This window comes from Pelecanus crispus, chromosome 7 (genome assembly GCF_030463565.1).
Source record: "Pelecanus crispus isolate bPelCri1 chromosome 7, bPelCri1.pri, whole genome shotgun sequence".
Lineage (NCBI taxonomy): Eukaryota > Metazoa > Chordata > Aves > Pelecaniformes > Pelecanidae > Pelecanus > Pelecanus crispus.
The window spans coordinates 16,877,306-16,905,183 of record NC_134649.1 but is presented as its reverse complement, the minus strand read 5'-3'; the positions used below and the strand labels follow the sequence as shown (position 1 = coordinate 16,905,183).

Genomic DNA, 27,878 nt, shown 5'->3' with positions numbered 1-27,878 from the left:
AATTAAAAAATTATATTAAAAGAAAGTGAGGTTTGTGAGAAGTCACTCCAGTTCCCTTTGTTACAATTTCTTTACTATCTCGGGGGAGGGCTAGAGCTATCTTCGAGTCAGCAGAGACACCAGACACAAAGGAAGCATGAGTAGATCAACCAGCCGAACAATCATACAAGCTGGGCACTAGTACGCCCAATGTTCCCAAGGAGTTCTTGCCACTATGCAACATCGTGTAACAGAAGCCTATGAAAAAATTTTCAAAGCAAAGATATAGGAATTCAGAATACTGCACTGTTTATTCACACTTTCACATTACCTTTCATTTCAGTAAAGGCGCCCTCTAAAACAAGCAATCCAAAGCCAAGGTAAAGATCCTTTGATGTAGTGGAAAGCCACTCTCAACTCAGTATAATTGGGTAGTGTTCTCAGTATTAGTAAATCTTCTATTTTTAAATTCATACAGTGTGTCAAATAATAAACGCTGCAAACCCTTTGTAATAAAGACTTAAAAAACCAGAAAGTTCAAATCATACGCACAAAGGATCTTACCAGTCTCCACCTTCCCAATTCTATTCTAAACTATCCACAAGATTATCCCTTATTAAGGAACAGGTAAATGTGTATATAAAATATTTAAAACTAGAAAATATCTATTATCACTAAAACAAGCTCACCAGATAGAATGTGGAAAGAACTGTAATACAACTTTAAAAAAAATCTGTTCAACCAAGCACCGCAAACACTAAAAATGGCTCAATCACAATCATATGATTGTTATGTGGCACCAATATAGAGCAGAATTAAGGCTATTTGGATTTGTCTGTTTTATTATAAAAACTGATATGTTGAACTTTAAACTGTCTCCGATTTATGAATTTTGCTCTTTGAACTCTTTCAGTATCACCAAGTATTTATTTTTCTTAAATTACTCACACCTGTTCCTTGATTCTAAAGCTGATTCTAGAAAAGATAAGCATATAAGAACTTGGAACAAGTTTCTGCATTTCCTTTGAAAAAGCTTAGCGATCTGGGTTTTTTTCTTTCCTCCAGTAAGTGCAGTTAAGATCAGCCTACATTCTATTTTCTTTGAAATACAATTAAATCCAAGTCCTTTCACTAAAATATCAACCTCAGAAAACCCTACTGAACCTAAGAAATATCCCCAGCATATAAGTCACTGTATCAGGTGTACATGAAAGCTTCCGAATAAAAGTTTAAGTATTGGCTTCATTCAATTAATACTTAAACAGCCTAATTGTACCTAAGGGATTTTCATTATAAATTCTTGCTAATTATTCAAAGTGTAAATGTTTCTAAAAATGCACAAGTTTCATTATATGTATATAACTTATATAATTCCCTTCTGTTTAACTTCATACCTAATTTGTTTATGTTTCCATATATTGGTTTGGAAGGGGAAACAGCAATATTGGAGAAAGACAAACAAATTCATAGTTCTTGCCCTAAAGCCCAAGTCAAGTCTATTTCTGACTTCCTTGATATGAAAGAATACCTATGACTCTAGTCATACAGCTATTGCAAATAGCTAGATAGGCTAGACCAAAAGGTTACTGCTGGCTTTCAAAAATAAATTAATAAAGAATTTCTGTCTTTATTAAAAGAGTTTCTTGATATCTCAAATTCTGTAATGTTCCACTCACCAGAAATCGAAGGCAAAATGAACAACATGTTTTAAAGTGACTACCCCAGGAACTAAAAGCCTGTAGATAACATGGAAGTTGAACACTAGCTGCAAGTGAGGTCACCATAATGACTATGAAACGCAAGAATAATGTCCCACATTCCAAAACTTAGCATTTCAGAAGTCTAAGACTTCACAAAAAGGACAAGATTAAAGCCAGTGACTTGGAACCAGTAAAGCTTAAATACACAACTAAGATAATACTGTTCTTAAAACATTTCAACTCAGTATTTCTTAGGACTTGGATTTAGTTCTTACAGTTAAAATTCAGACACAGATTTTTACTCGCTGCCTTAACTTGTTCTGTATTATTAATGTTGGTTAAGGATATTTTACTCATTGAAGTGTTGCATATTATTTCTTTAAGGAAAAAGGATCTCAACTGAGAACTGTATGTTTACAAGTATGAAGTTGATACAGCACTGACAAAACACACCAGGTTTAGGCCTTTAATCTAAGTACTGGGCTGCAGAAGACCACAGTCTACATTCTACAAACAAAATTCTGTATTGATAATTCACAAGGTCAAAGTGATACTCATTGAGTGTATTTAATACAAGGAATATTTTGTATTTTAAAAGTTCTAATTATAGCACAAATATGAATGATTTCCAGAAGGATTTAAGTATTTTATCTGGAATATCCTTTAAACAAAGTAAAAGAAGTCTTCCTGCACCTCTAGGTACCATTTATACTCAGAAAGTACATATGTACTTCTTAGTATTTTCTTTTTAAAACCAAGTTGTTTTGAGGTTGGGGTTTTTTTCCATAATGAAAGCAACCATAAAATAACATATGGGCTTACATAACAAACTACTACCAACTATTGCAAAAGCTAAATTTAGAAAAATGGAGAGAAGCAAAACTATACCTCTTAAAATCATGACATAAATGAGCTTCATCAGGAAATAAAACAATTATAGTTTTGACCATAAACAGATATGTTCCATAGCTTTTTTTTTTTTTAAACAGAGGATGGGAAAAGAAAGATCCTTTTACCTGTCCTACTGCTTTAAGAGAGTATCATTGTGCATAGATTTAAAACAAATCTTAGATGTGCTCTAAGAAGCTATTAGAAAACCAAACGTGTTACCTGTTTGTAGAGTTAATCATTATTTATCAGGATGTCCTGGTTTCGGCTGGGATAGAGTTAATTTTCTTCCTAGCAGCAGGCACAGTGCTGTGGTTTGGATTTAGTAGGAGAAGAATGTTGATAACATGCTGATGTTTTTAGTTGTTGCTGAGTACTGCTTATGCTAGTCAAGGACTTTTTCAGCTTCCCATGCTCTGCCAGGCGCACAAGAAACTGGGAGGGGGCACAGCCAGAATAGTTGATCCAAACTGACCAAAGGGCTATTCCATACCATATGACATCATGCTCAGTATATAAACTGGGGGGGGGGGGTGGGGGTGGCCAGGGAGCAGCGATCGCTGCTTGGGAATTGTCTGGGTATCGGTCGGCGGGTGGTGAGCAATTGCATTGTGCATCACTTGCTTCATGTATCATTATTATTATTATCATTATTATACTGCTACTATTATCATTACTATTTTACTTTATTTCAATTATTAAACTGTTCTTATCTCAACCCAGGAGTGTTTCTCACTCTTACTCCTCCGATTCTCTCCCCCATCCCATCAGGGTAGGGGAGTGAGCGAGCGGCTGCGTGGTGCTTAGTTGCTGGCTGGGGCTAAACCACGACACAGGACTATTCAGAGCTTTAGCTCAGCTTATGAGTAGCTATTCAGAATGCCAAAGATAAGCATTGACAGTCACAATTAACCGAGAGAGAGAGAAAGAAGGACTAGTAGTACCAAATGGAAAAATTAGTGTCATTCATGTGAGATATATGAAGTTACCATATAATAGATGGCGAAAACAGTGGTTCCTTAACATTTTTGTATGTTACACCCTCCCTTTTTTTTTTTGCATTACCATTATTCATAAATGCAAGTGTACATGAAATTAAAGTCTTATTAAATAACAGATAATCAAAATGTAATTTCAAGAGTTCTATACAAAGGTAAAAGCTCATACGTACATTTGAGAGAAATGTCTAACTCACTATGATTTGACATTGCAAGCCAATGAGAAGATTACTTCAAAATACATTTATCACTGAAGAGAATTATTAAATCTTAGCAAACAATTTGACCATGCCCCTTTCTACCCCAGTCAGATACATAAAAACACAGTATCGTCTTACTAAAGGCAAAGTTGTGTTAGAACAAAGATGCTCCATAAATGATTGTAAACTTGCCAAGCCAGATTCTCCATTACGCAAAGGAAAGAGTCCCAAAAGCATAACCAAGTTGTCGCTTGCTTTTTGTATCCTGGAATACTCCTTCCACAATTCTCACCATTGTCCTTCCCCAGTTTCAGATAAAAAAAAAAAAACCCAAAAAAACCCCCACCAAAACACTCTTCCCTAACAAAGGGAACCAATATTGTAGCTCATCTCAACTTCTCCAAATGTTTGATATTTTGAACACCATGATGGAGCTACTCATCTACTGGCCCAAATATAAAGCAAAGTTTTATATCCTCAGAAACAAGGAATTAAATAAATCCATTAACCTTACTATTGCCAATGACAAACTGCAAGTAAATTTAAGCCATGTAAGAAATGTCATTATACATAACCACAAAAGGAGTTAACACAGGGAGCAAACTGAACATAAAGGGAAGAGCTACAAGAAGATTTAAAGTGATAATGGATCCTGATACCTAAGACACTGTAATCAATGATTCACAAGTAACATTTGCTACAGACCTTACATTCACCATAAGTCATACTTACGTATTAACAACAAACTGAAATTTATTTCTATTTCAAGACAGGGGTAAAATAAGATCTGCTTTGAAATGACAATGCAAACCACAACAGTAAAGACAAAAATGTTTGATATACCTTGTATTTGGTCATGGTGCTAAAATGGTTGTTTCTGAAGAACACACAAAGCTCTCCCTCCTGGACAGCTGAAGTCAACTCACACAGTCCATGGTATGTCAACTGTGTAGCTGTGTTATTTAGAAATTGCTCAGCTACAAATCCTACAAAAGCAATACATAGTGTTATGTGTGTCTATTACATACTTCCTAATATATAAAACCTGGTTACAATGGTAGTATTTTTCCTATGTCCTCCCAACTATAGATGCCCCCTTATTACCACAAATCTAAGGGAACACAGAGGGGAAAATGAGCTGAAAGTTCTAAACCCTCAGCATTGCAGATAACCCTCTCATGTTTTAGAAATGCTCTATCTGCTTCTAATATTACTGCTTTTTTCCTTGTCATCATGTAGTATGTACTTCATGTTCTAATTATAGGAGATAATATAGAGCCAAGTTGAAATCTGAATGCTGTCCATAATATCTTTTCATGAAAGGAAGTTCTCTCCAGCTTCTTAAAGAGTGTATTTAATAGATCAACACAATGAGGCTGATCCTTGGTTTGGAAACTGCATCAGAGAAGTTCAGAAGACAAACACAGTGCTGTCTGCCTGCCCAGGGAAAGGAGTTCAGCAGACAGAACGCAGCTCTTCACACTTGTATCTTTACATACCAAGACCAACATACAAAGTATGTAACTAAGATCTGATAGGGTAGATACTTTGATAAAGCATAGAAAAAAAGTTACCCACCTTCACTAACCAGTTCGCTGTTGTCTGACTGTTTACAAGAAATTATCTTCTCCACTAGCTGATTGTAACTGCAGTTACCAACTGCTTTTACTATGTCAGCAACCTGGAGCAGGAAGGAACAGCATACAAAACAGAGAACTTAACCTTTGTGAAGAACAGAACACAACTGTAAACCTATGGCAGTTATTCTTAAGAAAACAGTAAGAGTCTCAGATCCCATTTTAAATCCTTAAGTTAATACTTAACATCAAAAGCTGTTGCTAAAGCAGAGGAGAGAAAGGGGCATCAGTTGCCTCATTTGGGTGGTGGAGAAGTCCAAGGGGGTAAGAGAACAGCAACTTTCACGAACAAGGCAGGAAAAGAAAAAAAAAAATCTGAGGCAGATTATTCCAACCAAACTCACCAGTTTCTCCCTAAGTGAACAGTACCAGTTTACTATTTAATAAGATCATTAAAAATAAATTATATGTTTGTTAAAGATGCAGTTCTCTCTAATTGTTTCTAACATCCTCAGTTCTGAAAAGCAGTGGCTACTAAAAGTAAATGAGAATTAAAGAAAGGAGGAAAGTAACCTTCCATTCCTTCCAAGTGTTCTCTAAAGAGCCTTCAAAAACAAATGACTGGGACACCATACCTGGCAACTTTCTACCTCCCTCAGAACAAAAATTCTCATTTACACAGTCATTAATTCAGCATAGAAGGTTTTGAAAGTTAGCTTGACTATAGACCTAGTCTCTGCAAAGTTACCACACTAAAAAGCATGTACAGTCTTGTATTCAATCCTCTCTGAAGAAAATCCAATTTTTCTGACTAGATTTAAAGAATCCATTACCATAATCATTGACTCCAGTTAAAATTATGAAACATCTCCCCTCCCCCCAATAAAATTCAGAATAACTTATATTCTGTTTGAATAATTGGGGAAAAAAAAAGTTACCTGAGGGTCCACTAACCATCCATGGTACAAGGGGATATCGAGAAGATCAAACACTATGCATTCAGGTGTGTATTCAAATACTCGTACACCTGTAAACTTCACATTGACATCCAGACCCGTCTGTAACTTATGTAGAATTGCCATTGCATCACTCATATTCTGACAGCAGAAAGAAGAAACAGATGACAAAATACAGCTTTGTACACTTGGTGGTTACTCTTGTAACCCTTCATCATTTAGTATTCATCTATTCAACATTTCAAAAAAATTTACAACAGAGAAAATAGCTAAACAACTGTTTCAATGCATATTCATGTTATTAATTCTCATTGTGCCAGAAGAGATCTGCAAAATAAGAACTCTCCCTCCAACCAGCTGTATCCGACTGTTTCTTCTTCTACACTCAAGCTGCTTTTAGGCAGTTCCTGTTTCTTCTAGCTCTGTTTCCCATAGCTAAAAGCCAGATGTTTGCAAGAAGAACTGGAAATCTCTAAGGGAGTCTCTCTGAGGTTTCTTCTCCACTTTTAAGTCCTGCCTTATGAGTCAGGCTGAAGTACTTGCTACCACATAATGAATGAACAAAACAAACAGATCTACACAGTTCTATTTGCCAAATCTAATTTGGGAGTTCAGCACTTAAAGTGGTGAACAATGAAGAATCTGGTTTTTTTTTTGTTTCATAAAAAAAAGTTTTGCTATCTCATTTTGGGCATACCTTTAAACAGCCTGTAGATGCTACTGTGGAAACAAGTCATGAAAGTAGCACTTAACTATAGTAGTGATCCCAATGGAATCCTAAGGGGAATTACCAAGTTATGAAGATCCAATCACACAAACCAAAGATAAGCCAAAGAAAAAGTGCTTTGTTAGACAGTTCTCTTGAACCAACAGTCAAATAAGTTTCCTGACATGCAGGAAAAAGAATTTTCCACCAAGTGATAAGAGTCCACAAAGAGTATCATCAGAAAGTATTTGCAGTATTTGCAAAAGATTCAGGGAAACTGAGGCTGTTTGTTTGTTTTGTTGTTTGGTTGGGTTTGGGTTGGGTTTTTTTTTTTTGCTTAGTTTTGCAATATTCTGTTGCTTAAGAGGAATTCAGGATTGCAACAATGGGGAAAAAAGCATAACAAAAACCAGAAATACAGATTGGAAAGGAGATGGAGACAAAATATTCACAGAATAAAATTAAATATAAAAAATAAAAAATAAAACACTGACTTAGAGACAGTTGCCTCTGTGTTGTCTTCTTTTAATGATAAGACAGTTAAGGGCAAGAACCACAATTAATGGAATCAATAAGGGAAGATAAAAAACTGAGAATAAGGGTAACTGACTATAAAGGATGAATAATGAGAAAACTATTAAAGAGCTAGGTAGGCAAACAAGGCATAAGTGGAGTACACAGTGATGAGTTATTTTATCAAATTAAAAGCAACTTGTTGAAATGCAGGAAAATTACAAATAACTGGATCCATTAAACAATAACATAACCAATCCATTAACTTGAACATTTACTTCTGCAGCACATTAATGCACACATTAATAGATAGAGCGGAATACCAACACAAGCCTGTACATTAGAACGTAAAGCTGACCATACTATTTTTAAGAAGTCAGTTTAAGAGATCAGCCTACGCATCTCCTAACTTGGTAAAGAATGGGCCAATTAAAACATACAACACTCACTATGTAAACATGCTAAGTGAAGTAGCTACATCATTCAATACTTCATGATCTAATTCTAAGCACTTTTGCATCTGCTGGAAAGATGAATGTTACCTACATCTTAGAAGACATTAGACATCTCAGCATGCAACAGAATTCTAAAACAGAACTTGTATGTAAAAATTGTGTAAGCAGACATATATATGTAAAATAGTCTTGCCTACAGATCTTTGCACAACAGTTTATACATGCAACAGCATGGTTTCATTAAAGCATATAGAAAAAATTTCATGTTCACCAACCTCAGCATTTCAGACAAAGGAATTAAGCTACTCCTCTTACTGGTATGCAAGTTTAAATGTACTGTTTCCTTAATAAAATGACAATAGAACAATAAGCTTGTTCCTACTTCAAGTAATTTCAATTCATATGCAATTTCTGAAAACTCCTAAAGTAAGTTTATAAACAAACATACATCTTGTTACTAAGCAGATTTAAACCTGGAAAGCTCTAAGAGTTGAAGCTTACACAGAAAAGCTTCTAAACTACTTGATAAAGCATAGCTATAAAACACTGTCATGATCATTATCCATTATCTGCACTTGAGAGCGGTTACTATGAATGAGAGAGTTCTACTGCTTGTAGCCCTTTAACTGCACTGTTGTGAAGAGTTTCTACTACCAGGAAGGCAACAGCTCCCACTACTTCACTACATGTTGCTTCATCCTTTTGACAATTTTGCTATGTCACAAGATTTAGAATTTCACAAGATTTTGAAGTAATTCTCAAGGCCTGTCTCAGCCTTTTTTATCTTTTAAGTTTTTATTGTTATACTAGCAAACCAAACCACCTTATTCAAGAAGTGCATTTCATTAGCAGGCACCAGATATCAAGTATAAAAACCTATCAGGTGTTTTGGAAGAAATAATGCTATACTCTTACTTTGCTAAATGAATAGGAAGAAAGTCTACAGCAATTCAGCACTAGCCATCCATAAATTCAGATCATACATCTACAGACATTAGTTGCGTTTATTTTGTAATGTTTACTTTGTAAACAAAGCAGGAATACATCAAGCTGTCCAGAAAACTGCAGAAGTTTCTTACTACAATTTGAACAGTATCATTTCTGGTTTAGCTATTTCCACACCTTCAACACAACAAGCTTCTAAAAAAATTAATGCAAGTAAGCGAGGATATAAATATACAGAGCAGTTGAGCTTGGAAGGGACCTCTGGAAGTCATCTGGTCCACCCGCCCTGCTCAAGCAGGGCCACCTAAAGCCAGCTGCCCAGGACCATATCCAGACAGCTTTTGAGTCTCTCCAAGGACGGAGACTCTACAACCTCCCTGGGCAACCTGTTCTTAAGTTTGTGCATTACAACTTGTGGGGTTTTTTTTAAACCGACTTTCATTCAAATACTTAATTAAATCCCTCAAGTATGGTAAAAAAAAAAAAGTCAGAGCTGAAATTAGTATCTTGTCATGATGTTGAAATTACACTGAAATCAAGCATTACAAATCCAGCTGTCCAAAAAATTTACTTGAATTTCTTGTATAAGAAGAAAACATACTGTTTTAGGCAAAGAATATTAACTGTGTGATAAGATAAACGCAAAATTATGATTAACACCAAACCTTAGTTCCAATGCTTCTGAATTGTAATAATTTATAAGACTCAGTTGGCTAATTAGTTTGTTTTTCCCCTCTCATGTGATATCACTCATGCATCTACAAGTATATTTAGAACATTCCTAGAACAGAAGGTTTCTTTAAAATTGTACAGTTAAATATTTACGGAAAAGTTTTGTGACATTTACATAGTAAACACATTTATCTGAGCACAAGAAAGCCACAGAGGTTATACTTTAACCAGGTATACAGTTTTCATCACCCCCCTGTAAGTTGATTATAGCTATAATCTTCTACAGCACAGAATTGTGTGGAAAAAAATATAGCTAATTTTGTTATTACAAAAAGAATCCATATAACTTGATACAAGTCATATTTTGGGTTATTATTAAAAGAATCAACATTCAATCTTCATTCTAATTTCAACTATCTCAAGATACTCAATTTGATTTTCAACACTGAATGAGAGCAAGACAAGACAGTGTAATAATAACTAGAACTAGCTTGAAACCTAACACCTATAATAAACTCAAATCACTTTTCCATGAGTAATCAAGAAACAGGTGTGACCATAGACAGAGCTTGAAAAATTTGCTCCAAGCTAATATATACATCATCAATATTTTTTTAAACTAATAGCATTATTTTTAATATAGGAAGACTTCTGTGATGACAAAAACAGTGGTCAGTGCAAATAATAATTGCCTTTCATAATATGGAATGAACCTCTTTTTGTTCACCACGACTTAAGAATAGAGATCGCGTTCTTGCTCAGTTTATATCCTCATAGAAAGTCTAGTAGGGATCATAGAACAGAGCATACTGAAGGATGCATAATAGAAGACCTCAAAGAGCAACCACCCTGTTACATACTTCCATCTGTACTTCTGTGCTATAATTCCTCAATAAAAACAAAATTCTTTCATTACACTCATTGCAGGCAAAAAAAAAATCTTGTGTTAATAGATACTGAGTTTTTCTTTCTATTATTTATAAATAATACTCTACATCAAGCCTAGGAAAAAAGAAAAAACTAACTACAAACAATGGTTTGTATGCTTCTGGTTTTTAACAAGATGATAAACCTTAGGTAAGGAAAAAAGTTTTAGTTTCTTCAGACATAAGCAATTACATTTTAGGAGCAGCTCCTTACCTGCTCATAATTTAGACGCTGAATTTCAGATATCTCTTTAGGTTTTGCGTCAAGAATATAGTCTCCTAAAAAAAGTGAAAATAAAAATAAGTTTATTCCACACTCAAAGCTTCAACATTTCTGTGAACCCTTCTGACTGAAGCTGACTGATCATAAATACCACCATTGAAGTTTGCTATCAAATGAATGAGATCACATTGTTTTATAACCTGAATAAAACATGAGTATAAAAAACCCCATAGTTATATCATATTGAGAAATAAAATTCAAATGGCCAATGTTGTTGGCATTTCATAGTCTCTTGGGGTATCTGAATAATTAAGAGATTGGTATGATATTTACCTCCCTCTGTGCCTCAACTTAAAAATATAAGAAGGTCAAAGTGTTCACAGTAATATATGTAATTGCATAACACAATTTAAAAATGCAACCACTTATCCTGACTGATACTATTTTGGCATATGTTTCTGTACACCAATAATTCTGAAAGGCTTGTAGTCCATCTGTGTCTACAACACAAAGGTAATTAATCAGTTAATCAACACACTGTGGTTCAAGATTTGTAACATTTTTAGTGACTAGTATCCATACACTGCCTCTCCCAAATTTTTCAGATTTCAATGCTTTTCATATTTATTCCCTTGCTTCATTCCTAAAAAACTTGTTTCCACTCAAACAAAAATATTGTTACGTTTCCTAATTTATACTCTTTTAAGTTAAGATTGTTCAAAGTGGTTGAAGGTTTTTTTTGGTTTTTTTTTTTTAAGCTGTAGAAGAACCATTTGGCAACTGCTAATCCTGTTGACTGAATAGGAACCTAAATAGTTTGAGAAGGTTATTTTGTTATTCAATTTAGTAAGATAATTCCAGAAGCTAATATATGCCTTCAAGGAAGAATACACACATTTAGCCAACTGATTATGCAGTGACTTCAGACAGTATTATTCTATCAGTACAATTATTAGAAATGTTTAGACATAGGCAGCAAGATTTCTTAAGACTTATTTTTTGGAAATGATGCAATTAACTTTTTTCTTCCACTGAAAGACTCAGCAATATGCTTTTGAAAAGAACAAGCTACATTCTTCACAAGCAAAAAGAAAGAAAATATAGCAAGGTTTTTGTCTCCTGCTTAAGAAAAATCATACCTAGTTTATTAAGCTCAAGCATTTTATATTTGTTCGGCTACAAAGGGAAAGAACTGGGGTACAGAAGCTTAAGTACTATTGCAGCTGCACTTTTAACACCTGGATCATTCTGGGCTACTGAAGGTACAGACTTGTCAGCTGGAAACAGCTGCAGTTTTGCTGAAGACTGAATCTGATAATGGAGTAATGCCTGCAAATGAGACCCTAATCACTGTGATGACTAAATTAACTTTTCCTGTTATTTTAATTGGGTCATACGACCAAGGATTAGACTTACTGCAGACAATTAAAGGCACAGTTGACTTACTACATTCTGTCATCTGTAACAAAACCACATTGTAAGAGACATGAATAAGTTTAAATATACCAACATGTTGGTGTACTAAGCCATACCAACTGTATCACTAGACTAACCACTTAGCAAAGCAGTACAGAAAACTTCTAAAAGCAGTTAAGGAAGAGTATTAACTGAATACCATAGGTAGTTTTCTTGAAGCATGTGTTCAAGTAAAGCTGAATAAAATAGTAAATAAAACAGTACTCCTATACTAAGTATAATATATAGTTGAAAACAATTAATTGCAATTACTAACCTAAGTATTCCATCAGCTGTTCAGCCGTTATGATTTCCATCATTGGTGGCAGCTTAATCTGTGAAAGTAAAAGTATATTCTCTTTAAAATGCCAAAACAATACAATTTAGAAATATCAATAAGGTATTTCTAGACAGAAGTCTTCTGATTACATTGCCTGATTTACAAGAGCATTATCATACTGAGACCAAGAACCTTCCCAGGACCTCTACTAAATAACAACTAAAAGAAGAGATTAAAAAAAGGCATTTTGGTTTTTGGAGAAACCACATGCACACAGCACTTTCTCTCACTTACAGCTCTCTGCATAGTGCTCCCTACTCCCACCAAAACATTTCACCAGCATCCCTCTTGACTCACAGGAGCTCCCAACCACTCGCAGCACTAGCTCAGCTGCAAGCATCCAGGATGATCAGACTTGGAACTGTACCCACACTTAGTTAAGAAAACTTCACTGTATTCAGCAAAGTCTTTGACTCCCTGCCTTCGTTATAACTCCTGAGTCTTAACTCAAAAAGTTCCTATGTATAGACGAGAGGCTGTAGAGAATGTGGTGGCAGTAGCTGCTGGGACAGGGAAGCCAAGACTCGTGCAGGTACGAGGAAATTGCCTCCCAGCCTCTCATCCCACGTTCACATTTCAACAGTTTGGTTTAACTCCATACAGAGGAGACCAGACACACAGAACTCTGGCGAAGCTTCCATTCCCCTCTCCCCTGACCTATTCCTGTCATCGTCACCTCCTAAAACCAACAGCCTCGGCAGCAGCCAGAGCCAAAAGCTTCTTAGATATTAATATCCACCATCCAGAATCCTGGGTAAATGTTTTGGTTGCGCACTTTCATTTACCTATCTCCCTGCAATAACAGCCAAAGCACAAACACATACAAAGGCATGCTTCTGGCAATCTGAAAGAATACCATAGGAGTATATTGTCTTTAACCATAGTGTGCTCATTTTTTTCTCTGTACAAATAGGAGTTTTATTTTTCTAAGGTTGGGGGGGGTGGGGTGGAGGGTTGAGGTTTGGTTGGTTTTTAATATTCTCATCCTCTCTCTCTTCAAGATCTTACCGCTGAAAGTCTAGAAAGTCTGGTATTTATTTCATTACGATTTTTTTAATCAAGTTCCTTAACACTGATCACTGTTCTCCTTGATACAGATAGAAAGAGGTGATGTGAGATTGTTAACTCATGCTTAAGATTTAGTAGGCTCCAACTACTTTGCTGGTTGTGGAGAAGAAGGAAGGAAGAAGTAGAAATCCATGAGATGGAAGAACAATACATATAAAGCCTCTGATGCAGCATCCCAAACTCAAAATACAGTATATAAACACACTACACTGTTCACATTGTGATAGAGAGGGTTTCCTTCCCAGTCTGAAAACTAAGCTATTCTAATAACTTTTCAGAGAAAATGAGGTGTTGTTGGACTAAATCTAATTATATTTGACAAAAGGCAAATTGTGTTAAATACATGGATTTACAGTAAGTTTCATTAAATTTGGAAGAAGAGAGACAGAAGTTCATATGCCCATGCTTCGGTCAGAATCGGCCACACAGCATATGCCACACATTGATCAGACTGTAGATGGTGGAGATAAAAAGAAGCTGACAGTACTGTCAGGGATCTGGGGAAGGAAGGGAATGAAAATACCAATTGTTAGTAAAGCAGGAAATTAGTGAAGCATAAATTTGTAAGAAAGAAGGCTTAATTAGTTCTGTTCATTGAAAAACCCTTAAAATTATATGTATTAAACAAGAAGAAAAATCAGTCATGGATGCACAAGCACATGAATTTTTGAAAACATCTTCTAAATGAGTGACAACTGATTGTCACTTAGAAAATTTCTCAACCTCTTCCCAAAACTTCTCTAAGTTTCACTAATACTCGATAGGCCAAAGGTTTTCATAATCTTTGATCCTGTTCATAATATTCATACTGAGTATTCACATAAATATATTGTGCCATGTAAATAACGCGACTACAGGTTCAAAAAGCTGATTCTTAAGCTTCCCATTCTGAATTGGCAGCATTCAAGCCTTAGCAAACATTATCTGTGCACACCCCTGAGCTGGGTCCGGTTCATTGCAGCTCCTACGGCATGTCAATATAACAGCACAGAACAAAATTACTTACGCTCGCTACGCATGAAGTGGTTGTGGGACTACAAACAGACGTGCCAGTATAATGTGAAGAAAAATTAGCACTGCTCCCTCAACTATTAGCAGGACTACTGTGATGATTCTTTCGGGACTTGAAGCTAGCTCTTTGTATTATTTATTTAAAATCATTCGTATCAGCTCAGCCACCATTGCTTGGGGGTTTCTGCTCTGCACCACATTTGGGAATCTAGAAGTATGCTTAGACTACTAACAGCAGCTGTAAAGCGTAATTACATGGGTTACCTATATTTGAGCTCTACATACATACTCATGGCATAAATGTATTAATGTTTCAGACTTTATGGACTGAAGGAGGTATTATTTGTGTAATTGGTTAACAATCTGAATTTTCCCTCACAACTGTAATGCTACTCAATTTCTTTTTTTACTGCAGAACCAAAGCAAAGTAGTTTTACTCACATCTGCAGAATGCCTCATAGTCAGATATTTTAACAAGCTAAATCTCAAAACTAACTGCTTAATTGAATGCTAAACAAACTTAATGGATTACTTCATGGCATAATCTTAGGGCTGGCATGTTTTTTGGAACCTTGATCACATCTTTAAAGTGGGCTAATGGGACTCCAACACAAACATAAGTACTTCTGAACAGAGATGACTTAAGGATAGAGAACATGACATTTCCTAACTGTTCAGAGGTTCATTCCAAGTGCTTAAGCTACAGGAAATGTACAACAACGAGAAAATGGGAAAGAAAAACACCTTAAAACTTAAAGGAGAGAGAAAAATCATACAGAACTGCAGTCATTCTCCACATAAATCAACAGAAGAAACCAATGTAAGCAATAATAGTGAAAGCTGTTGTTGTGCATAACAATCTATTATTTTGAGGGACAAATTTTCTCAATGTGTTTCAATGCTTAGTTGCTAGATTTTACATTAATTTTACATTCTAGGAAAAAGGCACTTCCTCAACTCCCACCCGTTTCCTGTACCCTTCTATGGCAGTGTCCTGGTCTTTAGCCCTGGTCTCTCTTCTTAAGTCTAGCTACTTTTCATTTGGTTTTCCCTCCCATTCTCAGGAGCAGGAAAATGAATCTCTCACCCAACTACAATGTGAGGTACAGTTGAGGCACCTTTGTAATTAAAAGACAAGATTGGTAAACAAATTTTCATATAGAAGAGTTTGTCCAGCACAAATGATACAGTTTCTATGCATTAGACTACAAACTGGAGAACTACATAATACTCATTTTAAATATTTTCCAGTATATTCTCCCACTCTTCAGAAGGTCTTAAAAAAAAAAAATTGAGTTATATAGTCCTGCACAGAAGCTAACACTTCCAAAGACACTATGCATATAGAAAGGGACCATGCAAGTTTCTAATGGCTTATTATTTATAGTCTCTGAACATGTTTATCTAGAACATGCAACTCCCTTGAATTCAGTGTTCTGGAAGAGGTAAGGGTAGTTTCAACCTGCCTTGATGAAAACCAGTTAATACTCCTTGCAAATATGTACCTCTTGCCTGGCGAGAACAGCTTCATAAGCTCATCACACAATAGCCTGATAGTACGTGCTGCCACCCGATAACCTTAACATCTCCCCCCTCAACCAGGTTTCCTTCAGTCCCTCGGAGCAGGCTTCCTGTTCTGGCAAACGCACAGCTACAGGCCTACTGGTTTGTCAGCTCAGCTCACCCCATCCCACAGAGGCAGGGAGGAAGGCTGCCAAGGCCTCTGCTGAGCATTCATTAGAAGCTCACCGGCAACTCACCTGCAGAGGCTGAGCGAGCCTCATCCGAGCAATCTGTGCAAATTCTGGCCATAAGGAGGGTTAGCTCAGTAACAAGAAAAAGCAGATCACGTGTAAAGGGCTACGGCAGACCTCAGACTAGGCACTACAGCTGCAGACTCCGACAAATCAAATGGATATCAGCAGGACCATACTAAACTCAGCTCCATTGAAAAGCAGGCCATTTTTATGAGAACCTAAAACTCTATCTTCTTCTCTGCACCTCAGTTAGGATACATGTAAGCATAAACGATTATATAACATGTACTTACATAATTGTTACAATCACCTAAATAAAATAAAAATAAATAATAAATAAATAATAAATTCGTACACTTGTAAAAGTTACCAAAATTTTAGTAGAACTAGGCATGTAGGGAACAGCTCCCAAACCTTCCGTTTGTTGAGAGGATTGTGATAGAAAAAACTGTCAAATCTGCTACTGGGATTATTCTCCTACATAAAAAGCTGTAAGGACAAGATATTCCATATGCACTCACTTTCCAAGACTATATTAATACTATTTATATTTGTATTACATTATGTTTTCCCTTAGGCTTATTTTATGTTCCAAAACAATTTGTTTCTCTGTTCCCTGGACATTTCAGACATGTAATTTCTGTGCAGTGCATTAAGGTTCACAGAGTTCTTCGACTATATGACATCACATCCTACCTAAGAAACACAGAGCAGAATTACATGGCACCCTTATTAAGCTTTTAGTATCTGATGAATGCCATGGAGTACATCCTGAGAAGGGCTACCCCCACACAAAATTACCATTTAATGCAGTGCCAGAAGTTATCAGAAAGTGGTGCATGGACTACAACTAACAAAGATCACAAAAAGTACATAGAAAAGCAAGCTTTGCATTGCTAAGCTTAACTACATAGCGAGCCACACATCTGAGGAAAAACTGAATGGTCTTCAGATTTAAACAAGCTGAAAGACAGCATCCTACACTACATCAGAAGAGACAACCCATGCTTGTACACACTTTTTAAAAATGTTTGTTTCAATACTCTACTCCTGCTTTAATTTCCCTCAGAAGCCTAAATTATTACCACACTGTTTTTCACAAGTTACTTTTCCAAGTTGGTATCACACTGCTTTTGTTTGCTTTTTACTTAGAAGAACATTGCTGTAACATTACTGTAGGCAGAACTCCTCAGCAACATCTCCTAAAGGCTAAGTGGCAAGTTAAGCTTACACTTGCAGTCTGAAAAAACACTTCAAAAGACAAGTGATGATTTTGTAATTGAAACATTTAAAAGTATGGCTTCTACAATCTGCCACCTCAAAGTTGTATGTTCAGACTCCTTTGAAAGCAGTGGATAAAAGAGAGGTAGCAGTTTTATTGCAAGTTTAGTTCCAAAACCTGGTACTATCAAAAAAGAATTCGAGCAGTCCCAATGGGTGCTACTATTTCAGAATTTAAAAAAACTCAAGCGTTGACAAACCAGTATCTCACAGATAAGAACATACAGATGCAGCACTCTCAAAGAATCAATTATTTTTAAGTAGTCTTTATATCTGTATCCCTAAATAAAGATCTTAACTCTAATATCAAAAATACCTCCAAAAGGCATTAATAAAAACTGAATAATGAGTAGGAACAGAGAAGAATCTTGCTCTGTTAATGAACAAGATCTTCATAACCACTAGGAAGAAATTTTCTGAGTATATGGCACACTTACCTGAGGTAGAGTACATCTTAAGTCTTCCTGTTATTACAATCCTTTAAGCAAGTTAACAAACTACTTGTAGTCTTTCTTTATCAGTGAAGGCGATCTCGGAAAAACTGTTTTGAATGAGGGCAACTGGGACACACAAACAGGTCACAAAACTGTTAGTCTATTTAAAACATTACTGTATTGTGGGAGTAAGAAGCTTGCATTTTGAGGAGCTGAAATATCTGAAAAGGTGAGTTCTCCTTAATATTCCCAAATGTTCATCTGAGTTTTTAGGCATAAATGTTTCTGTGATTGTGGCCTACATACCCTCGGAAGGCTTCCCACTTAGTAATAAGTAGTAAGTAAAGATTTTAGTTCTAAGCAAATTGATTATGTGCCACTTGTCATGAACAATTATGTGAATTCAGCTTTCACTGCTGCACAAGCACAGCTGATACGTAGTATTGGATCTCAAGGTTATCACTCCTATTCTGGAATAATGGCAGCATGCAATTGCCCATATAAGGGTAAGTGTTCATGAAAACTTGAAAACTAGTATTGTAACTATTGTTTCTCAACTTTGAGCACTTGCATGTATTATCTGAAATTATTTGAGACCACATCTACCTACGGAATGACGAAAACTCTCAATCTTGTCAGGAAAGTTGGTGGCTGATACAGGGAAAAGAGCCCAAAGCTTAACTGTTTACCTTCTTATTCTCTGCTGCAATTTTATTTCCCCTCCTTATCGCCTTCTTACTCTGGGTTTTGGTTTTTTTTTTCCCCCCTGCACATTGCTTCTTTTCACCTCACACATACTATGGTATTATTCTGCTTTCACCTGTTTTCATTTCTTGGTCTGCTTCTTTGTTCTGAAATTGTAATTGCCTGACCCAATCTAGCATTTATCTTGGTTCAGAAGTGAGAAGAATGTGGATGTCCATCCTCAGCCTTGGTATGTAGCTAGCTACTGCCAGTGATGTACAGACGAGCAGCCAATAAGCTTGCCACTCCAAGCAATACCAACATGGTTCGTGACTATAAACGGGGGAAAAGAAAGGCTAATTTGGAGAGGCACTAATTAGGAAAAATCAATTATAAGCAGGGGCAATATACAACCAACTAACAGGAAAACCCTCAAGCATATAAATAATAAGTCACATGATGGCAGTTTCACCAATTTAGCAACTTGTGTCTGCAACTCATGTAAATTCTGCTGACGTTTTATTTAAACGGACAGAATTATAGAAAACCCTCCTGTAATCCTAGCAATAAGAAATGGTAGGGCACTCAAGAGGCATTGTGATTTTCACCTATTTATAAAATTGGATATCACCTTAATTCGTACTACGTAGTATTTCATCAAAGCAGAATCAAAGCAGTCACTTCAAATGCTGGATGGGGGACAGCAGAAGAAAGCAATCATATTTGAGAAGGCAAAGGAAGAATGCTAAGGAACAAAACCTCCAAAAATTTAACAGCAAACAACAAGAACAGTGCTGTCCCATTTGTATGCTTTCAAGAAATGAAAGGTTAATGAAATAAATGAAAGGAAAATCCTGTAACTTGCCATTTCTTTTAAAACACTGCCACACAGAATGATAAGGAATAAAAAGTTCTCCAAGGCCCTTCAATCACCCCTAGATGTTAAAGAGGGAGCATAGAAAGCAAGTGTTAAGTATTGAAGTCTAAGACAACCTTCACACCCTCCTGAGGATGGCAGAACCTACATAAGGCAATACCTTAAAAGTCACACACAACTTCCCTGTACTGCTTTCATCGATGGCTAAATATCTACATGACTGTACCCACAGCTTTCCTCCTAATGTATAACCTATTCTGCTCAGGAAAATGTAACTCAAAAAAAAAAAAAATTATTAATCTTGTGGAAAGTTACCTTCCTCCAAACAAATTTGTTATTATTTCTATTTTGACCTTTTCCTACATCACCTGTTACACCTGTGAACAACCTTCTACTCCTCCAATACCAAATTTCTTTCCCTTAGTACTACAACATAAAAACTATTCCCATAGAATGGAGTCATAGACTAGGAAAGCTTTATCAGCTCACCAGTCTTTTGGGGTTGAACTGCAGCATTTCTTGAGAAGTACCCCCTGCTCCTTGTTTTGCAATGCATGCAACCTCATAGCTCTTCTGCAACAGATATTCCTTTCACGTACAAATGTTAACAATTACATTATGCCTTGCATTTTAATTGCTTAAAAGTTAAAAAGAATTATTTTAAGACTACAGGAAGTCAGTATCCTCAATGGCTATTAGAACACAAGAACTTCCAGGTCTCAAAGCTGTACTTGATCATGACCTGATTTGCTTATTAATTTAAATACAATCTATGCTGCACAACTGTATGAATGTATCCCTATTATTCAGGCAGTTACTTGTACAAATCTGTATTTTGTAGAACTCTGCATACACTTTATTACACAGAACTATTTTCCCAAAATACCGCCTATGTTTCCAGTGCTATAAATAGTCATGTTTACTTACTACAAACCTGCACACGTCTGCAAACCACGTACCGCTCAGGTTAGTAAAGCGTCATCTAGATTTTGATTTCTATTTTACGACGACAACAAAGTAAGTCTATGCGTAACAGCAGCATCTAAGTGGTATATTAGCAATAGGCGGCAAGGCATTATCTGTTTTCCAAGTTCTCTGTGCGAGATGCGCGCTATACAGCGGGAATTAGGCTGCGTCTTCATCAGCGCAGGCTTGCAGCGGGGCATGACCGTGGTTTTGGCACAGGTGCCCCCCGAACGCTGCCAGCACTACACCGACGGGGACGACGCCCGCGGCCCCCGCTGCCAGCGCTGCCCAAGCGGCACCGCCCGCCCGGCGCGCACCCGCCATGGCCACGGCGGCGGCGATGGCGGCGGCCGGCGCCCCGGCGCGCCCGCACGCACGGTACCTTCCAGGCCAGGAGCAGCACGTTCATGATGGCCAGCAACGGGCAGGGCCCGTTCTCGTTCTGGGTGATGACGGGCGTGTTCTCCTCCTTCCAGCGCACCCACTTGATGTGATAGACCGACTGGCCCGGGAAGCGCTCCTTGGAGGCGGAGAGGAGCTGCGAGCCCGCCGCGGGCCTGTCCCCTTCAGGCGGCGGGGCCGGGCCCCCCGAGGCGGCCCCCGCCACCGCCGCCTCCTCGGCGTCGCTGTTGAGCTCGGAGCTGCTCGGGCAGCAGGAGTGCAGGTTGGAGAAGGACTCCAGCGAGTCCAGGCTCCGGGACTCCTCCCCCGGGGGGCTGGGAGCCCCGCTGCTCCCGGAGCCGGCCCCCGCGGGGCCGCTCTCCGAGGTAGGCGCCGCTCCGGGGCTCCCCGGCACCGCCAGCCCCGCGCCATCCGCCGCCGGCGGGCTGCCCTCCGCGGCCCGTGAGGGAGAGGCCGTCCGAGGGGCCGCGGCGGGAGCGGGGGCCGGCTGAGGGGAAGGGCTGCGCCGCCCGCCGCCCTCCTCAGCCGCCGCGGGCCCGTCCCTGCCGCCGCCCTCGCCTGCCGCCGCCTCTTCCAGGAGGAGCTGGCTGGCAGCGCCCCCGCCGCCCCTCTGCAGCGAGCCCGGAGGCGGCGGGGGCTGCGCCAGGCTCTCCATGCCCGGCCCGCCGGCCGCCCGGCTCCTTCGCTCTCTATTGGCGCTGCAGCGGCTGATCCTTCGCCAACAGCGCCCGAGACGCCATAACAGCAGCGACGGCTCCGCCCCGCCGGGGACGTGTGGGCGGGAGGGGGAAGCAGCCGCGGGTCACGGCGGGCCCGGGGCGGGGGGCGCGCCCCGAGGGCGGGGCTGGCGGGGCGGGGGAAGCCGCCGGCGGGGCGGGAGCCCGGAGCCGGCAGCGGGAGCGGCCGCCGGTGGGGGAAGGGGCGGGGGGAACAGGTGGGGAGTGCGCGCGCCCGCGGGCGGCGTGAGGGGCGCGGGGGAGGAGGGGGGGGGGGGGCGCGAACCCGGAAGGGGCGGCACGAAGGCGCGGCAGCCGCGGGGCGGGGCGGGGCGGGGCGGGGCCGGCGTCCCGGGGGTCGCCGGGCGGGCGGAGCGGCTGCCGGCCGCCCGAGGGCGCCCCTCCGAGGCGGCGCGGGAGCCGGGGGCGCCCGCTCCCCTCTCGCGGGCAGCGCAGCCCCCGCCCCGCTGCTCCAGGCCGCCGCCAGCGCGAGGCAGAGCGGGGTCGTCCCCACCCCCCCGCCCGTTTTGCGGGCAGGCGCCGGGGGCGGGGCCGCGCCTGCGCGGTAAGGGCGGCGGGGCGGAGCCGCCCTGAGGCGAAGCGCGGCGGGAGGAGCGGCAGCCCGCCCTGCCAGGAGCTCCCCGGGTCCCGAGCGAGTTCAGCTCGCCTGAAGGTTTTCAGTGCTTTTTATTACGGCTCGTTAAATATCGCTATTATAAAAATAGGATTTTGGTGACTGTAATGGATAAGTTAAGAGCTAATGCAGTTGTATTACTCAGACTTCACCCTTATAAACCTATTTCCTTCTCTCCCTGTAGAAACCTGTGGCTTTTAATCACAAATTTTAAATACCGTTTGGGGAAGATAAGTATTTTTTCTGTTCTCAGCAGTTCTCTTATCTGAGCTCGTCATACACGGTTGCATCAACCTCCGCAGCCTTATTTGAAGTACTGTAGTACTGAAGTACTTCACTGTAGTGAACTGAAGTTCACTGTAATTGCACTTTTCTCTCAACTTTTCTCAGCCGTAACAGCGTTAGCAGACAAAGATTTTTTTTTATTTTTTATTATTCTGAAAGGGCAACAGGAATGGAGAAGCACAGATAAGAGGGGGTGACGGTAAACCTGCCACAAATCCTAATATAAAAAAAAATCTTTGAGTTAGCGTAGTTGAATGTAAGAATTAGCATACCGACAACCAAGAAATTAAACATCTTGTCCAAACGGCTCACATTTTTATCTTCAATGGAGGATTTTCCTTTACGCTTGAATCGTGAAGGTTGTTGCAGGCAGTCACGAAACGAAGAAATCCCTGTTCAGTGGAGACAGCTGCAATACTTCCCAACATGTAGAGCGTCAAGAGAAATACGTGACCTAAAATAAAACTCGAAAAGTAAGTAGTTTCTGCACAGAAAAACGCCCATCTGATGAAGGCATAAAGGAAACCAACTGGTGTATTTACACTTGCGTGAGACCTCATTCAGCTGAAGGGCCCCAAGGCCGCATACACGAAGGTTCGAAGGAGCCGGAGGGAAGCCTGCTCAGTAAGTACGAGCGAAGTTCACGCACCAGCTCGTTCCTTCCCGCCGAGGACGTCGGTCCTTCTCACCCAGGCAAACGCGGCGCCCCCCGGCCCCGGCGGAGCCCTCCGAGGGCGCGGGAGGCCGCAGCCGCTCCACGCCTTGGCCAGCGCCGGCCTCAGCCGGGAAGGCAAAAACCCCCCTCCCGGAGGCGGCCCGGGCTGGTCCTCGCTGCGCCTCGGGCGCGGCCAGCCCTGGTTCGCCGCCGGGAAAGCACGGCCTCGGCGGGCCGAGCTCCCCACCCGCCGCCGCCGCCGCCCCGCGCCCCCGCAACTCCCTCCCGCCGGGCCCCGCCCCCTGCGCGCGGCGTGGGGGGCGGGGCGAGCCCTGCGGCCCCGCCCGCGCGACGCCAGCGGCGGGCGGGGGCGGGCGGCTGGAGGAAGTGGTGGCGCGGGGCGCGGAGCGGAGCGCGGCGCAGCGCTGCCGGGCGGGGGGCGCCGATCCCAGCCTGATCCGTGGGCGGCGAAGCGGTCCGCGAGAGCGGCGGGGGACAAAGCGGAGGGAGGCGCGGAGCATCGCCCCTCCCCATCCCGGTGCCGACTGGGGCGGATGTGCTGTGGGTAGGCGGTGGCGGGGCCTGGGCCCGGCGAAGATGGATCTGGCGGGGACGATAATCCTGCTGTGCTCCTGTGCGGCGGGCGCCGGAGGTGAGGAGTGGCCGGGCCCGCCCGGCCCCGCGGGGCCCTGGCCTGCGGCCCTGGCTCGGGGCTGCCGGCTTCCCTCCCCCCCCCCCCCCGCCCCTTCTCCGCCGCGGCGCAGGGCTGGGGGCGGTGGGCCCCGTTCCCCGGGGCGCCGCGCCTCAGCGCCCCGGTGGCAGGCCGCGGCTGGGCCGCCGGCCGGGGCTCTCCTTCCCGTCGCCCGCTCCCGAGCACGGTCCGCAGCATCCTGCCCGGGCCCTCTCCCCCCGCCGCCGGGGGCCGGCCCGGCGCCCCCACCCCTTTCCCGGACTTTTCCCCCCGCCGAGGACCGAGTCAGCTGTTCTCCCCTCCTTTCTTCCTCGGCCCCTCTGACCGCCGCGCTCGGCTGCGCCTTCCCCGCCCGGCTCCCTGCTCTGGGCTCCGCTTCGGCCCCTCGGGACTTTACTCGTGGTCCCTGTCGCCGCTTCCCGGTTGCCGTCCCCCGCCCGCGGACCGGGCCGGGCGGCGGCGGGCAGCCGGCGGCTGGGGAGAGGCGGCGGCGGGCGGCGCTGGCCGCTGCCGCCGGGCCGGGGAGCTGCGCGGAGGCGGCGCGGCTGGCGGCGCAGGTGTCCCGCTGCCCGCGGAGCGGGGCGCGCCTCACACCTCGCCTTCCCTGCGGGCGCTTCCCGCTCCCCGAAACCAGGAAGCACGGCTAGACCGAAAGTTCAGCTGAAGGAAATGAACGGCGAGCCCGGGTTTTTCCTGAAGTGCGACCGTATCTTCGAGGAGGGTTTCCGCTCTCTCCCCGGCCGGAGGAAAACATGCTTATGTTTGGGGGGGACACGCACACGTGTAGCTTTCTAACGGCTGCCCTTATGAGTTGTTTTTCAGCATTAGGAAACTGTTAGGGGAGTTTCTTGGCTGCGTGTAGTAATGTTTAAGTGGTCAAGTCACGGTAGGGAAGTAGTTTCAAATATTTACAAGAATGCACACTGGGAAAGGTGGACTTTTGAGGGTGTTTCTAGAGAAGGAAGGGTAGGGCAGCTGATCAGGACTTCCTCTGGTTTGGCACTTCTGTTTATCTGGGCTCTGCTTCTCTGTACATCAGGACATAGGTTTCTTAACAAAGGATCTAGCCCTGGTCTTTTACATGTTCTCAAAAAGTAACGTCTGAGTACGTGAAAACTTCAGTAGGTTGTACTTGTGGCAAAGCTGTGAGATAAAAAGCAAGCTGATTTGCTGGGTTAGAAGTCGTTATTTGTATGCTAAGGAGTGGTGTACAGAAAAGACTTTGACTTTTCCCTCATAAATTCCTGTAAATTATCAAGATATTTCAGACTTAATTATTGGTGTACTTTTCAAGGGCTCTTTGTTTTCTGAACTAAACTGTGCTGGCACAGAATTCGAAGTGATTCATTAACCAGTTGTGATGGTTGTTTCCACTGTTCAATTCTAGACAGGCAAATATGCCTTAAAGTTACAATCACAGTAAACATGTAAAGTACAGTCCTCTAGATATATAGAAGCAAATTCATGAAGTGTATGTTTTAGAAATACCTGTTCATTTTTGTCTTTGAGAAAAGAATGACCACCTTCAACATATCTGGCACTAGGAAGCATACCTCTTTAGCAGTTAACAGAAGCATGTGTCTTTCGGTGTTAAGCAATACAGGTAAACCTTTAAAGAAAGCTTAATAGTGCTGGATAGAAATTTAGAAATGATGGCCGATACAAGTCTCCAAAATATCCTATGAAAATTTTTGGTAAAAGTCTAAACATAATTATGAAAGATTTATCATAACTCTGTGGTGAATTAAAGTTCCTCTTTCATATTAGAATTTTCTGTTTTAACTGTGTTCACATTTCTAGAGTTTCTTAAGTACTGTAAATGTTTTTATTTACTGAAAAATAGAGTTCTTCATTTGCATGCTTTTCTTCTAGGCAGGCATTAATATCTGTGTGAAAAAGGGCACGTTCATGATTCTTAATGACGTTACTGTGAGAGCAGTGCAAACTGAAAACAACTGGAAAAAAAAAAACCCAACAATTTACCTGTGTTTCATTAGTGTACAGTGCATCTTGTGGTCATGAATTTTACACAAATCTTGAAGCGAAGTTATACTTATCTGTAAAGTTGTCTAGTTTTAAGCCATATGGATATAATAGTAATAATTTTGAAAATTCCATTAATCTGCACTTTAAAAAGAATAAGTCTTCTGTATGTTGAGTCTAAGATTGGAATAGTTTTGCAGGATACCTGTAACTCTGAAAGAGTTGTCCAAACTCTCTTCTTTCAGAGTTACACAAGGCTTTGTGCCTGTGTACCGTATTTCTACTCTGTTGTAATAGTCTTTAGATATAAAGGTGTATTATAGGTTAACAGAACCGATTGCAACTTTAGTTCACAGTTAAGTATGAATCACAAAATCAACATTTTAAAATGTTAAGGTACAACGTAACTTAGATGAAAGATTAGAGGGATTTAATGCCTGAATGAAATCTCTTTGTTTCGTTTGAAAAATTTATTTTCTTTTGTAGTTTATATTGTTCTGGAAATTGTGTAAAAAGAATGCAATCAAAAGCAATCACCAGCGTTGCTGCACTAATGAAGTGTAAAGTGTACTGCAATGTCTGTATTATGCTGCTTTAGTACTGTCTGTATGGTTTATGGTTAAAACAGACAAGTTATCAGCAATTTGGTCTAATAGGCCCTGAAACACATGCTTGATCAGGATTTGGTATTAGATTACTTTTAGGGCTCTCTTAGAAGTTTTTCTTTCTTTGCTACCCCTGAATAAATATGACCTTCATAAAACAAGTGGTCCACTAGCTCAGTTTGAATACAGTTTCAGTAGTGTGAGAAGGAAAAGCCATGCCAATTTTTTTTTTTTTTTTTTTTTTTTTTGTAATTGGGGAAAGGTTGAATTTATATCAAGTAGATACTGTATACTAGAAGGTAAGATACATGTGCCTTGAATTTTAAGAATTCTTTTTTTAAAAAAAAAATCTCAGCATTTTCCCCAATACCCTTGGAATTGCTTGGCTTAAGGGATCTGTTCAGTGGCTGGTGGTGTTAATAATTTTGACATGTATGAAGTGGTACTTTGGGCAATATTATTTGCAGCTTTTAATAGCATTCTTTGTTGCATGTGATGAAGATGCATGCAGGTATATTAAATAGTACTTAATTATCCATACATAATGATGTTCTTTGAGGAATGGAAATAACTGATAGAACCTATCCTTCTACCTGAGGGTCATTTAAAAAAAAGAAAGGAGGGGAAAGGGGAGTAGAAAATACGGAAAAGAGAACTAATGAGACCCTCAAAAAGCTTGGATTTGACAAGAGTGATCATGCTTTGGCTAGGCTGATCCGATGATGAACATCATTGCAAATCTATGATAAATTGTTTGCTTTCGCTGGTACAACACACTCTTCTATGTTGGTAGGACTTCCAAGTTGTATCTTAGTGTCTTCTGCTGCTGGATATTGAACTACCTATTTCCCAGTGAGGATGGGAGAAAATCTGTTTTTTTCTGGACACATGGGGGAGTTGTGGGAAGGCATTTATGAGCTATCAGCATCCGAATGATTTAGTTTGCATCCTTGCTATAAATTGAGAAGAACACTAGCCTTCATTAACATGGCACTCAGCCTCCAGCATTTATCTGGGATTTAAAATAAAAACATTACGAATATTATATGGCTGGATGAGACAGTGTCTGGTAAAGGCAGCTGTTGGATGGTTGTTTCAGAAATGCCCATGGTAATTAAAAGCAAATAAAATCAGTTGTTTAGATAGGCATTTGGGCAATGGTATTTCAAAGGTGCTAAGACTGTGGTTTATTTTTGCTTTTAAAAGCATCTAAAGGTTCAGATATGCAGCATGGCAGAGCTGCTGTAATGAGTTACTGCTGTCAGGTTGTCCTGCCCTGGCCATGCATTCCCACCT

At 41.0% G+C, this 27,878-nt stretch overlaps 2 protein-coding genes across 6 annotated transcripts in view; one reads left to right on the top strand and one right to left on the bottom strand.

Annotated features, from left to right (window-relative positions):
• Positions 1–21,668, bottom strand: part of MINDY2 (MINDY lysine 48 deubiquitinase 2) — a 33,735-nt gene extending 12,067 nt beyond the window's left edge. For all 3 annotated transcript variants that reach the window (XR_012831204.1, XR_012831203.1, XM_075714176.1), the window contains exons 1-6: positions 20,994–21,668; positions 12,471–12,528; positions 10,730–10,794; positions 6,281–6,439; positions 5,344–5,446; positions 4,609–4,751 (exon numbers count right to left, since the gene is read on the bottom strand). Coding sequence is in view for 1 of the 3 variants with exons in the window: in XM_075714176.1 (XP_075570291.1) it covers positions 4,609–4,751; positions 5,344–5,446; positions 6,281–6,439; positions 10,730–10,794; positions 12,471–12,528; positions 20,994–21,668 (1,203 nt within the window). In the remaining 2 variants the exon portion in view is untranslated. The remainder of the gene's footprint in view (positions 1–4,608; positions 4,752–5,343; positions 5,447–6,280; positions 6,440–10,729; positions 10,795–12,470; positions 12,529–20,993) is intronic.
• Positions 21,669–23,855: 2,187 nt separating this feature from the next.
• The window catches only part of ADAM10 (ADAM metallopeptidase domain 10), a 53,329-nt gene continuing 49,306 nt past the window's right edge, over positions 23,856–27,878 (top strand). Inside the window, exon 1 of one of the 3 annotated variants that reach the window (XM_075714025.1) lies at positions 23,856–23,955. In XM_075714025.1, the coding sequence (XP_075570140.1) occupies positions 23,901–23,955 (55 nt within the window). In that variant the 5' untranslated portion in view covers positions 23,856–23,900. The remainder of the gene's footprint in view (positions 23,956–27,878) is intronic. The other 2 variants (XM_075714024.1, XM_075714023.1) reach the window with 2 other exon arrangements.